Here is a 14,343-nt window from a genome sequence, read left to right on the forward strand (position 1 = left end):
GATAATCAAGATCTGGTCTTGCTTTTGTGGTAGAAATCCCTGTTAACGTTGTGTGAACTCCTGTTTGTTCAGCCCCTTCAGTAGCTGTGCTAACTCTTCTGCCAAGGTGAGGGGTACAGAACACGAAGTCTGAACTGTTACAGTACAGAATTGTCCTTTCTAGTTGTCTTTCCCATCAGTGGTGTCTACTTTCTGAAAGGAGATTTCAAGAGGGTTCATGGACTCTTTTCCAGAACACTTCACTGGAAATATGTAAATCTCTGTACAGAGATGAAGGGTGATGGTAGCCATGGTTGCACTGGGTATGTATGAGAACACACCCATGGGAGAAGACAGCAGTGGAGGGGAGGAGTTCCCTAAATCCTTCAGGAACCACAAGAGTGTACATACAATTAAAAAGAGGCTAATGACACTTTGTCCCAGATTTGCTGGGGACATGACCAGGCTGTCTAGGCTAGAAGATCTTGTAGAAATGAAGCCTTACAAGCAGCTTCATAGAGAATGGAAGCAAATGCTTTTGCTGCCTTCTTTACAAGACATTCACTCCTGAGATCCATCCTCTGTATGGCAGAATGTTTGACCACCTTTCCCTGCACATGAGCATGCAAATTGATTCAGTTCTGTTGGCAGGCAGGTAGGTCAGCAGGTTGGGCTGGCCAACCATGCATTTTGGAGCTGCTGTAGGGAACCCCATCGTCTGCAGTGTACCTTACAGTAGAGCTGAGGGCAAAAGACTGCAAAGGGAAAACTCTGGATCTACCTGTAAAGCGCTTTGGCTTTCCTGTTAGCAACTTTATTTTGGGATGGGGGTTGCTTTTGTTAACACCTGGGGTAAAAGATTTGGTACAGGCCTCCAATTTATTTTATTTTCTTTTTGAGCCTCTCTTCTCCTGCTCCAGCTTTCCTAGTAACAATCTCTCCTCTCTTTGCTCCTCTCCTGCTCTCTGCTCTGCTGCTGTTGCTATGGTTCCCCTTTGCAGGATGAGATCCTGGTGAGTAGAAGGCCACTCAGCAGGGTGTGCTAATGAACATTAATGTTGCATCTGGGAAGGCAAGAACAGGGCATAAACAAATTATTCCCTCTGCTGCCGAGTGGGGAGAGGAGGACAGCTGGCACTAGACACAGATGCAGCAGAAACGAGGTGAAAAGGTAGCACGTTGAGGAAAAATTCAGAACTGCTGGTACATCTTTTGAGTGGGTGGAGATGAAAAGCAGCGATCCAAGGATGTGTGGTTCTGTTCCACTGCCCTCTCCTGTCCACAGGGAGAATAGGACTAGCTGAACAGTAGGCATGAGATGAAGATCCGATGCTCCTGCGTTTGCCTTTGTAGGGTAAATTGCCAATTAAAAGGGTTGTGTACCTCTCTGGCAGCTGCTCACACGGTGCATCCTGCTCATGTGCAGTGCAGTCCCATGGTTTTTCAATGGCAGGTCGTTTCCAGCAGGTATATCCAGACGTTAAGGTATACACAATGCATGCAGATGTTTTTGGGTGTGAACGGTGCAGCAATACATATGAACACTAATGCATTGAAGCTGATGGAGACTTGCATTTCATTACGGCATGTGTGAGGTTCTAAACCAGCACTTGGTGAATAAGAGTTCCCTAGGGAATTCTTTACAGACTAAACTTCAAGGAACTTGTTTTCCTCTGGACTAAGATGACTGCTCAAACACCTGGGTGTGCTGAAATCCAGAGCACTGATTCCAGATGCACCATTTTGTTCTGTTATACTTAGTGTCTCCTTTTACTGAACTCAATTCTCTTTGGATTGCTTGCCCGTCTCCTGAACTGGTTCCCTCCACCCCTGAGTTGAGTGAAGCTCTCCACACCTCCAGTGTGCTGGTGTCCTGGTTTTCTCTAGGCATGGCCTTTTCTGGGTGTTTTGCTGTGGTTTGGTGCTTGTAGGTTGTGCCAGTGTCTGAGGCACTCTTGATGCAGTTCTTCCTGCATCTCTTTCTTCTTGGCAGAGGGTATAATGCACAGCACTGCCAGGTTCCTTCCTGCATCCTTTTTGTGCTATTCCTGGCCCATTTGAGGCAAGGACCTGCACTGGCCAGTTGAATGGGGGGCTCTTCTGGCAGCAGCAGAGAGCACGGTGTTCCTTGTCTTTCCATACTGCTCTGTGTGTGGGGATACTCCTCTGTTGCCTAAGGCCAGGAATTGTCCTTGTTAATGTTCACTGCTTCCACCCCCTCAGGTGATCCGAAAGGGCTGGCTCACCATCAACAACATTGGGATCATGAAGGGTGGCTCCAAGGAGTATTGGTTTGTCCTGACAGCAGAGAACCTCTCCTGGTACAAGGATGATGAGGTGAGTAGCTCAACTCTGCGACTTGAGTCTTGGACATCCGATGAGGGTGAGTCCTTCAGATCACTTGGCATTACAGATGTGTCTTTTGAGTGCTGTCTGCAGCTTGTGACACAGGCTGAAACCATCCTTGAGCCAGGCTCCCTGTGGCCTCAGTGCTGCTGAACATTTCTGAATTGATGTGAACGTGGCTTTTTTTTGACGCACAAGGAGTAATATTTATGCTTGAAGTTCTGGGCTCAGCAGAAAGTTGACAGACACTTGGAATGAATTTGACCTTTATTTGTTTTACTGTGGCAGCTGTGATCATCAAGGGTGTGATGGGTTAGTTCCAAGATTTGGACTTTCTGGGATTTGTGAAGCAGCTGTGAGTTTTCTGGAGACACGTGGATTTTGTGCATCTCTCCTGGTCACAAGAAGAAAGCTCCTTTCTGAGCACAGCAGCAGGAGCTGTGGAGCTGAAGCTGCAGCTCAGGGGCTGCTCCTCCTGACTTTGAGTAACTTACTTAACCTCTGCAGGGTCCAGCTGTTACACATGCAAAGCAGAAAACTGTATTGACCCTGCCAGTTCGTGCATTATCTGTAAGATTGTTTGAGTTGTGAATGGTTAGAGTTCTGTGGATCAAAAGCACAGCAATATCACTGATAGGAACATGGTCCTGCTCCATAGAGTTGCTTGAAAATCTTGAATATTAGGAATTCTGGCAATGTACTGTGATGTCTTTTTGCTTCAGAATCATCCCAGCTGAAATCATTGTCAACAGTGTGTTGCTTCCTGTGCAAGACAAAGGTAGATAATTGTCTTTTCTGATTACTTTGAAAAGAGAAAGAATAGCTGGATGGTTCTGGTAAGGACATGATTGAAAGGAGATGTGCTGAGGGATGAAAAATGTCTGGTATGATGTAGTCTTACGTTCTGGGTTGAGCAGAGCTTCTCACTGCAAATAAAGGATCTGCTCTGCCTCTTGTTGTGGTTTGTGTCCCTCAGGTGTTCCAAAGCACACAGTAGCATGCCTGGGAGCTACGGCTGGGCCTGGCTTCTTGTCTAGTTTGTATCAGTGGGCCTGTTTCATTCTCTGCAGGTAGAAATGATGACAAATACAGCGATGAATCAGCCTCTAAATATTGCTTTCTGCATGGAGACAACTGCTGTGCTGCTAGGGATGAGCAGGCAGAGATTTCCTAATTAAAGCACTAGGCATTGAAATGTCTTTCTCTAAATCACTGTATCCCTGCTATAAGACCCCTGCCCTTTGTGTTCAGTGTTGCTTGGGGAGGCTTCCCTCTCCTCCAGGCTGCATATGCAGGTCGAGTGGTTATAAACATCAAGTAGTTTAATCAAAGCCAGCTGCCACATCTGTAGTGCAGAGATGATCAGAATTCTCTGTTCTTCCCCTGGGGAGTGGGAGGGAGGGCAGGCTGCAGTGGGGATGTATAAACTGTTGATAGATTCCAGTTGCCTGGGATGGGGATTGGACCTCCCTCCCCTCCTGAGGGAGGGCAGCCTTGGGGGTCAGTAGCAACTGGAGGTCTGCACCATTTCCCTTCTGCATAGCAAGAGGTAGAGCTGCCTAATGAAAACAGTTCCCTGCCAGCCTCGGTCCCTTAAACACAGCAAACCAGAGCTGATGAGGTCTGAGCTGCCTCTGAGAAAGGAGCCTTTGTCTTCAACTGAGTGGGAGCAGGGGGGAAAGGGAAGTGTGTGTTTTATTTGCTTCCTCCCCAAGTTCAACTCCTTGATCGCTGGCTGTCGTGAGGGAGAAAGGAAGCAATGACTGCCTGGGCTCAATAGTTAGGTCAGGCTGAAAGTTGGTGCATTTGAGGGGCATTTTGGAGAGCCTTGAGCATGGGGATTCCCATCCCAAACCTCAGTCCTGCATGGAGCTGGCTCCATCCCCAACAGCTGCTTGCAGTGTATGGTCCCCTCTCAAACAGGGTTGTCTTTTGCATGTCTTTGCCAGAGGTCTTTTCCACCAGTTCAGCAGAACTTGTGTCCTCTACAGCTCCTGAAGTGTTCTCATGTGTTTTTAAAGACAGTACACCATGGTCTTTCTTCGCTTAAGGTCTCGGATGAAGGGGGAGGCTTTGTCTGTCCCACCCTGCACTTCTCTGGGCGCTCTTGTCCCAGTTGCCCTGTGCTCTGGCTGCTTTCCAGGGGGAACGAGGAGGGAGCCGAATCTGTCTTGTGTGGATGGAAGTGCTGGTGGCAGAGCTGTGGGTGATGGTGTGGGAAGAGCAGCACGAGGTGGGGTGGGGTGGGGTGAGCATGAAGGCTAGGCTAGCACCTCTGGAGCCAGGAGGAGTGGGGACACAGCCTCTCCCTGCCCTGTTTCACAAGCCAGGACCCAGAGCCTGTGGAATGAAGACATCTGGACCCCATTAGTGAAATACCAGTCTTTCCGCAGCGCTGGCTTGTTTTTCCTCTGCTTCTGAAGAAAGGAACTGAAACCTAAAATGTCTTAAAGGGCCCAGCATTACATGTTAGCAGGGATATATATGACTGTTGATGCTCTGGAGGGGCCTGAAGGAGTGTGCTGGGGAATGGGAGGGGAAGGCGGGGGTGGAAAGTTGGCTCCCCACTCTGCTCTGCTGCCAAGAGCATGTGTGTGTGCTCCTGGGCTCTCTGTTTTTTTTCCTGTCTCCTTTCAATGAGTCAAACACTGGCCCCATGGAGGGTGGCCCCACAGAAAGTTGGCCTCCCAAGACCTGGCGACCCTCCTGAGGTACCTGCATCTCCTGAACCCTGTGGGATTATGCTGCAGGCCAGCAGTGGGAAGGAGAGGTGGGGAGGAGCCTGCTCTGTCTGCTGGAAATATAGAGCAAGATTTCCTTGCTCAGGGATGTCACAGTGTCCCAGTGGAGCAGCAGCACAGCACTAGGGCACACTGCCTGCTCTGCAAGCACCACAGTGGACATGATACAAGGACTCAATTCAGTCCTTCTGCCCGAATCCCATAGGAAATGCACAGTGCCCACAGCTCTGCTGGGCTGTCCTGCTTGCTGGAGAAGAGGGTCTGTGAGCTGGGATAGAGCTGCTGGTGATGAGGACCTTGTAGGCAAGATGGAATGAGCATTGAGCTCTGTGGTTCCTATTAGTAAAGCTTGTTGCCTGCTGGAGGGGACCCCGACCCCCTCTGCTCTGCTGGAGTGCCTGTGTGCCACTGTGTGCTGGAGTGTTTGCACGGCTGGGTAGGTGGATATATCTGCTGCTTCCTCTGGGAATTTGTGTGAATGTGCAATACAGATGAGACCTTCTGTCCCTACTCAGGTAGATCGTGTACTAGAAATCTGGGTCTTGTAAGAATGGGTGACCTTATTTGTGTGTGTGGAAGTATTCACGTGTGCGTGCAATGTCAGTGCCTTTGAGTCCTGTGTGTGTACAGGAGCGGTGGGAGAAGAGTTTTGGGTACTTCAGGTGTGTGAGAGGTGCTTCGTATTCTTTATGGTTCATGTTGATTCCTGATGCATCAGTTGTGCTTGAGCTCTCTCTCTTCATGCCTTCTCTTTTGCTTGCAGTGTACGCTCTCCAATCCTGGGGAAGATGTGACCTAACTGACAGTCACTAGGTAGATGCTTATTCTGTACCTGTCAGTGTCTCTTACCCAATTCTAGTTTAAAAATAAGGACATTGATCAATACTGAGTTGGTTCCCCCACTGCACACACATGCATTTTCCTCTTCTCTGCTCCCCCCACCCTCCAGTCCATGTCCTTGAGGCCCAGCTCAGCTGGTGGACAGCCTTTTGTCTTTGCCCTGATGTCCACCAGTCATTAGAAACTTGCTGTGATGACTCTGGCTGCAGGTTTTTGCAGACTATAGGAGCAGGTCTGAGGTGGTTCCTCTCCTCACTGGTCTCAGGTGCTCTCTGGAACATGTTCCTTCTCTTTACATCCTCTGTGGAGCTCTTTCATTCATACACTTATTTTTTTCACGAGTGCATGTTTTCTCGTGGATAATATCTTACTCAGTCCTCATTTATGCTTTCATTCACTGTTTCTCTTTTTTCTCTGGCAGACAAACATCAAAGCAAACACAACTTCCAGAGCATCCAAACCTCCAACTTCGAATCCTTTGTGGGTTTTTCTTTGTATTAAAGACCAACATTCTTTATACTACGAAACCCCCTTTCTCCAGTCACTTTTCTGTGCTTGATCCTGCCTTCTTGCGTAGCAAAGCACAGCACAGTTGTAACTGACAGGCCTGTGTGTCTACTTCTGCATTTCGTGGCAAAGTTGAGCATGTGAAACACAAGCCACCCTGAACACCCTGGGACACGTGCATGAAGCTGAAAGAAATAAGAGTGGGGTGAGAGAGATGGAGGGAGGAGTAAGAGGGTTGTGAGTAGGCTGGTGAACAAGGCAGGTAGAAGTGATGCTCAGGCAATGGCTCCAAAGGGTTATACCCTCCCGGGTGAGGGGTGAGGAGCTCTGCATGCAGCCATCCCCACAGCCCACCCTCTCCAAGCGTGTCCCTCTGCCGTGCAGGTGTTGCCGTCCCCGTGCAGCACTGGCAGTGTGTGGTGTATCCCAGCACAGCCTAACCAATGTGCAGACTACTGTACAATCTCGTAGTCCTGAACAGGTAGTCTGAACACTGGGCAGACGGAGTGGAGCCTCTGCGATCTGCTCTCCGGCTATCAGCAGCTCATTAGTCCTCTCCCCTCCCTCCTTTTGGGATGGGGTTGTGCAGGGCAGAGATGGGGTGAAAGAAAGTCCAAGTCCTGATTGGAAAAACAGCTTCCTCTGGCAGCTGGGGTGAAGAAATGTTGCTCTCTGAGTGTTTCCAATTTGGAGCAAGCTTCCAAGCACCTTCCTCTTGCAGTGCTGGTGTCAGGCTGGTACCTGCCTTCCACCTGGGCTGTGCCGCACCTTTTGAGAAAGAGAGAAAAAAGGAAAAATCAATTACTGCAGTTTGAGGAGGAAATGCTGTGAAGATTTGGCTGTCACCCAGGTGTGCAGAACTTGTTGCTTCATTCAACTTCTTTTCTTCCCCATGGAGCTGTGTGGGAGGATCCTCAGGCCCTATACACCCTCATCTCCTTCTCTCCTGTAGATCAGCGGGTCCAGAGCAAAGCTTAAACAGGACCAACCTTTGCTTCCAAGTCCTCCAAAAGGTCCTTTGATAGGATTGTAGAAGACAACCTTGGCCAGCTGCCTTTGCAGCTCACCTCTGGCCACTGCAGGAGCAACCCACATCCCCTCTCTTTCTCCCCCCATTCTGCCTGGCATTGCTGAGCCTCCCTCCCTCTTCTGGTTTTTGCTCCCTCCCTTCTTGCTTCCCTTCTGTCCTTCTGCCTCACTTGACGTGGCAGTGGAAAGCTAACTAGACTCGAGGGAGGAGCTTGCTGGCTGCTGGGAAGGCCGGAGGTTGGCAGGAAGAGAGCGGCTGACGGATGGGGTTGCGCGGGGGAAAGGAAGGTTCCCTACCCCGCATGGAAACTTGAGGAATGCTGTCGCTTTCTGTGGCGCTTGGCTCCCATGTAACGATTCCAGATGTTCGTCCCAGCCTGTGTGGTTTGCTCTCCCTCTCCCTGGTGCTGCAGGGATAAAGAAGGCTTTATGCACGCCGCGTGTCTCCCTTGCAGGATCCGTTCGCTGGTGCGGATGGTTAAGGTTTTTAGGCCAAAAATATGACAAAATTCACAACTGCTACTCCTGCGCTAGCCATGCTCTGGAGAGTGGTAACCAACCCTGTCCTGGAGGTGTGCAACACTTGGCATGAGTGTTGTGCTTTACCTTAGTGAAGCGAATTGCATCCTTGGGGGTGATGGTTCCTCCATGCCCAGCACAGGGACAGGTGTGGGAAGGAATTCCTGGTTGTGCTTTACCTTAGCTAAGCAAGTCACATCCTTGGGGATGGTTCATCCATGCCCTGGCACAGGGACAGGTGTAGGTAGAAGTGACTGGTTGTCCTTTGTGAAGGCAGGTGGGCATTGCCATGACCTTAGAGAGGTCACAGCAGTGGACTTTTGGGCACTGTAACCTCTGTTAAGCTACTCAGTTTCTACTTGTGCTTTCTCATAAACTCTCTGGTGGCTTCCTAGGGTTGCACTTGGCTGCAGGTTTAAATCTGAGCGTTATTTCAGCTGATGTAAATAAAAATCTTTTCACTTTTATGCAGGTGAGTTAATTGCTGTTGCTGTGCTTACTAAGCCAACAGTAATGGTTGTGATTAATCACAGGAGTCCAGGTCTAGTGTCTCCAGAGCTTTTGAACTAAATCAGCTTAAAATCTTAGGATGTGTTGTTTAAGTTAAACCAGTGCAGCTTTCTGATGTCAACAAGCCATCAGAGCTGCTGTGCAGCTCAGGGCAGTGATCACAGTGTCCTGGGAGGGTGAAAGTGGTACAGGTGGGCTGTGTCTGGGAAAGATTGTCTCAAGATAGATGTGTGTTGTGGGATGACCAGAGCCTCCTGGAAGAATCACAGCTCAGAAATTCAGCTCTTCTGCCTTGTTGAGACAAGAAGCAGAAAGTGGTTGGTAACATCTTGTTTGGGGGATGGAGTGGTTGTTCACCTTCAAATGCTCAGCTAATTTGCTTTCAGATATTCCAGACTGGTTTTCAGATATTTCTTCCTAATGTTCTTCTAGTGAGCATGTATTCCTGCAGTGTGTTTATAATAAATTATGATGTTAGTGTTTTCTCCTTTGACTGAAGTTTTGTTACTGGAGCTCCCAAAACCTCATGCATGTGTTTAACACAAACAATTTGACTGAAACTCCAGTCATCTCTGGGGCAGATTTGTTTACCCATAGTGCTTTACATCTCGCAAGAAGGAAAGGAGATTAAGAGGTTTAAGCAAGATGAATTTCTCCTAATTTCACACAGCCCCCAATTAAAACAATGGCAATGCTCATTCTCCCCTACCCACAGACCCTTGTGCAGAAGAAGGTATTTGTCATAACAGCTACAGGGAAACCTTTAATTACTTTATTTGTCCTCCAAATGCAAACTGAGACCTGGTAATTATGCCAATTACTTTCTTGTGCTGCGAGTGCCAATTTCCAACCTTCGGGGAGCCCACACATGCATCTGTCAGCTTCGTTCTGCATGTATCCAGGAGCAGGGAAATTTACCTTGCTGTTGAGGCAGTCCAGGCAAGTGGAGAGAATGCTTGGAGTCTGCTTGGCTTACTGCCTGCTGAGTTCTGTGAACTTCTTGTAGGTTATTACCTACAGGAAAAGCAACAAATAATTCAGGTGATGGTGCAAACCATTCCTGCCTCTGGCCAAAACCAGTGCCTAGAATTTAGCCACCATAAGGAGGTGTGTAGCACCAAGAAGAGTGTTGCAATATCAGGCTGCAACTAGGGCATCCCTTTTTTTCCTCCAGTTACTGTGCTTCACCCCCACAAGTGGAATGGCTAATGGATCCTGGTCTGCTTCCTGGCCATGTGTATTTTCTTTCTTTGGTAGATGCAAAGTACAGAGCCATATGGCTGTATCTGCACTGTGCTGGGGGCGGGGGAGTAATCCTCTGGCACTTATCCTGCTTGTGCAAGGAGCTTGCAGCCATCTCTTTCTGCAGGTCTCCATGCAAGCAGTGTGACTCCCGTTGGGAGCAGCAGCCCTGATGAGGGGCACTTAGCCCTGTGCCTTCAACATTCCCTAGCCAACACAGAGCAGTGTGTTCTGTCTGGGAGCTTCTGCCACCTCACCTCCTCTCCTTGGCCCCATAGCTCTGCAGATGAACTCAGAGCCAACAAGCACATTTTACATAACATACTCTGCTGCTGAGGGAGGGTTTTGCCTGATTTTTTTTTTTCACCCTTCTTATCGATATGAGCAACATAAGCCTCTTGGGATCAGACTGAGGGCATTGAATATACTATTTCACAGACTACTTTCCCATTTCGATGTGTGCTGGCTCTTCCTTTGCTTCCCTCCTCCTCCAAGTCTGGAAAGCTAGGGAGAGAGAAGCCCTTTTCCCCTCTTGGCCAGGATGCTGTTCAGCCATAGCACATACTGCCAGATTGCTAACATATGGGCAGAGGGCTCAGCCAAAGTTTTGAGAGGCTCAGCCCTTGGCAGCTCGTTCCACACTTTCCTGTCTCTACATTCAGGAAATGAAGTCAGAGTGTTGATATAAAACAGGCTGGGTTGAAAACTGAGAAGCTGGAAAGGCTGATGTGGGGGACGGGGAAGGGGGAGGTGTGGGAGATGAGGAGCTGTTGCAGGGGCTCATTGCAGCGTCTGTTGCCCTGCAGCATCCCTGGCTTGGGGGGTTTCTTGTCTTGTTCCAGTGTCCTCCATTTGATTGCGCCTGCTCTGTCCAAGCCAAGGACTGATATTTTGTGCTGGGAGACAGATAGTTGTGTCTTTCCAGCATGCAGAGATAGTGTTGTCTTGATCACATGGCAGTATTTGTGTGAGAGCTTGGAAAGGGGGAAAGTTGAAACTCTGGCCAAGAGTGTGTTGTTTCCATATCTGGGACACGGAATTCCCTTACCTTTTGACTTTATTTCCTGAAGAATGACACCATTGTGAAATTTCTATGGAATGATGCGTCTCTAACGCAGAAGATTTTTCTCAGACATCTTTAACATCAGTTGCATTTTTTCACTAGCCCAGAGACTGTGGGGTGAATGCAGGGAGTTCCAGTTAAGTGAGAGTGCAGTGGGATGGTCTGGCTTGCCCAGAGGCTCAGCAGTTGGTGTACTTCACTTCTAGGTCACTAGTTCAGCCTAAGTCCACACAATAATAACTCAGAGAAAGCTGGAAGCTGTTTGTGGCTTACAGAACCTGAAGTGGTCTGTGTGGCTTGGAGAGCAGCACCTGGCTGACAGATGTCCCATCAGAAAAGTGCCTACCCATGTCTAATCAAAACTGACCAGTAATATTAAAAAGCCCACGGAAATTTGCTTGGAAGAGCTCTCCTGCTTTCATAGCCTGGCATCTCTGAGAGGGGTCAGAGAGGCTGGCAGCTCCTTAAGTCATCTCTTCTATTTCCCAGGTGCTGTTTTTTGGGATATCCTTGTTGCATACATTTTCTAATGGACTGCTATAGTTGGATCTTTGGGGTAACTCTGAGCCATGAAGTGTCTGGTATCCTTAGCAAACTCAAGTCAATTTGACTGAAGCTTAAGAGGATGTCAGGCTGGATTTGCCATCCTCTGGGTGTTTCAGCTCAGCAGCTTTGGCACCCTTATCTGCTCCTCTACCCTGCCCCTCTTTCCAAGCTGGATCAGGATTTCAGCTCACTGACCCATCTTTGTTTTCCCTTCTTGTTTCCCCCGTGAGCAATCATGCTTTGTTTTCAGGCAGGAAAGGTCTACAAATACACGGGATGCTGACAAGGGGACAGGCACACACACATGCTTGCACACAGAAGTATGCTCTGTTTTTGTTTTAGTCTTGGATAGCTGCATTTTGCCTTCTGGAGGCCAGTGTGAGGGCTCCCTCTCTTGTTGTGCTGGTGAATAATCCCCAGCTGAACAGGATGCTCCAAGTGGGACCTTAAACCAAACTCACTTCTATTAATTTGCTGTAGATTCGGGTTGGTTTTGGATGCCTTGTTCTTGGTTTAGCTGGAGATGAAGAACAACCAGACTGGAGGTTTGTGGATGGACTGTGCCATGCTGGTGCTTTCTCCTGCAGGAGTTAATGGGATGGGGCTGCTGGGCCACATCACAAATGCAGTTGGGAAGGACAAACTCTGTTTCTAGCGGTTCCCTTCACTCACAGCTGTAAGGGAACAGAGGACCTGGGTCTGAGAATGCTACCGTGGTGATGTGGGGACTGTTGCTGAGCTCCTCCATGCTAGCAGAGTAGAGGAGCAGGGAGTGACTTGTTACTGATTCCCTTCTCAGGAAAAAGAGAAGAAGTACATGTTATCAGTGGATAACCTGAAACTGCGGGATGTGGAGAAAGGGTTCATGTCCAGCAAGCACATCTTTGCTCTCTTCAACACTGAACAGAGGTATGTTCCCATCTCAACACCCCAAGCTGCTGTAACTAGGGGCAGGATTTGTGTAATGTTAGATAGGGCAGAGTAGAGATGAGTATTTTGGGATAGCTGTCCAGGAAAGATGTGTGTATCTATTCAGGACAGACATTTTTGAAGGAGATGGTGGGACTTCTTTAAGAGCCTTGACTTCATTCTTTCTGGTCTGACAGGTGTGTAGGACTTTCTTTGTTTTGCCAGTGCACAGCCTGTGGGGTGACCTTACCCTTCAGTTGTTTGCTGTGGTTACCTGGCTCTGGCTGTGGCTGGGGTTTATATTTATAATCACAGTGTTCTTGGTGAGTGTCTAGGGAAAGCCATAGGAGACAGGAGACCCAAGATGTTTGGAGAAGTCCAGCAGTGAGCAGAATTGAAAATGGAATCTCTCTCAGTCCCTGTTGAAACACTCAACTGATTTGAGGGCAAACTTGCTCAAAAAAAAAATTCATTCCCTTTCCCTTTTGCAGGGTCATCATGAGGATACTAGCAAGGAACTAAGTGTCCCTGTCTCAAATGACAGGAGGATTCCCTGATCACTGACATCTGTGTCAAATGTGGGCAAATCTGTGTTGCAATAGAGAATAATGAAATGTTTGTCTTCTTCTCAGAAACGTTTACAAGGACTATCGGCAGCTGGAGTTGGCCTGTGAGACCCAGGAGGAGGTGGATAGCTGGAAGGCTTCCTTCCTTCGTGCAGGAGTCTACCCAGAGCGTGTTGGGGTAAGTTACAGCCCTAGAAATGGGATGAGGAGAAGCACAGCATGTGTCTTAAGAAAGGTAGCTCAGCCTCTTGTGTTAAAAACAGGTCCGTGAAAGTTTTGTCTCTTCCTTGAGCTGAGGGATCTTTTAGAACAAAACTGGAAGTTGTTGGTATGTCCTGGTATGTCCTTCCTTTAAGGAAGCTTAGGATAAAATAACTGGCAGCTTCAAAGCGAGGATAAAATAGGAAAGTACTTCCTTGATAAACCCTTCTAGCTGTGTTGTTTTGTGGACATAAATTCCCAGCATAAAGATAACATTTATCTGACTACTAAGTGGTGCATATCCACTGAGCAAAGGCACCATTGCTTCTTGAAACACTGTACAGCCTTGTTAGGAACTTCCTGGCTTGGTGTTAGTTCTTCCATTCCTTTCTCCAGCCAGTTAGGAAGGGATGTTCTTTGAAATTTACTTCTGCTTTAAGTTCTTGCTACTTTAGCAAGAACTCTTAAGCTCTTCCCTTCCCCTTATCCCACAGCACTTGCTGTCAGCATTATGCTCTGCTGTAAAAGTATGTTCTAGACACTTGTGGTATTTGTTTCTGTTCAAAGCCTTTTCCTGTTCCTCTGTCAGAGGAAGTTGCCAGAAATAGTTTTCCCATTAGAAAAGTGATAATTGTTGATCTGTTTGTATTTGTTGCTTCTAATAGATTTCTTGCATTCATCTTGCCTGTTACACTTGAAGATTGTGGGGTTTGCCTTAGACTATTTCCTAAGAAAATGATACGATGTTAAAAAAAAGTGGATTAGGTGGACCTTAACATGACTTGGCTTTGAACCAGGCTGGGCCTCAACCACATACTGGTAAAGGCCTTGTGCCACTTACTGGTGTACAGGTACAGGGTTTCACGTGGGTACACTGGTCCCTAGGCTGAGTGTCTCAAACCCCATGTCAGGAATAACAAGTAGCCCTTGCAGGTGAGTAAATTGCCCTTTGTTGCTAACAATGTGATTTCCTTTGCAGAGTGTCCCGTTTTGATTTGCAATTTAGCTAAACAGTTCACTTGTTCCTCTCCCAGGGTAACCTAGGTATTGATGTATTTTTAGTGGGATTGGCCTTTTGCTTGTTCAGTGCTATTATGGGATTTTCTCCAAATTCTGAGACCAACTAAAAGTCATCTTTCATTTTTTTTGTCCCTTTTTGTTTTAATTTTTGCCACGTATGCTCAAACTGACCTGCCAGGACAAGGACAAAGTAAGTCTGACCCTCTCTGCCTGTGTTGCCCCCTGGGGCTCTCACTGGATAGTTCTCTCATTTTTTTTTTAATCCTTTTGTCACCATTTCCTGAGAGGCATTTGCTTCTTCTCCCTCTTTGTACCCTCTGTTGGA

The 14,343-nt window shown here is 47.9% G+C and overlaps 1 protein-coding gene across 1 annotated transcript in view; it reads left to right on the top strand.

Annotated features, from left to right (window-relative positions):
• The window catches only part of DNM1 (dynamin 1), a gene marked incomplete at its 5' end in the record, with an annotated part of 42,517 nt that overhangs the window by 16,526 nt on the left and 11,648 nt on the right, over positions 1 to 14,343 (top strand). The window contains 5 exon segments of the mRNA XM_009077732.1: positions 981 to 992; positions 2,203 to 2,316; positions 12,122 to 12,231; positions 12,864 to 12,975; positions 14,197 to 14,208. Of these exon segments, the coding sequence (XP_009075980.1) occupies positions 981 to 992; positions 2,203 to 2,316; positions 12,122 to 12,231; positions 12,864 to 12,975; positions 14,197 to 14,208 (360 nt within the window).

The sequence above is a fragment of the Acanthisitta chloris genome, unplaced genomic scaffold, assembly GCF_000695815.1.
Source record: "Acanthisitta chloris isolate BGI_N310 unplaced genomic scaffold, ASM69581v1 scaffold40316, whole genome shotgun sequence".
Taxonomy (NCBI): Eukaryota; Metazoa; Chordata; class Aves; order Passeriformes; family Acanthisittidae; genus Acanthisitta; species Acanthisitta chloris.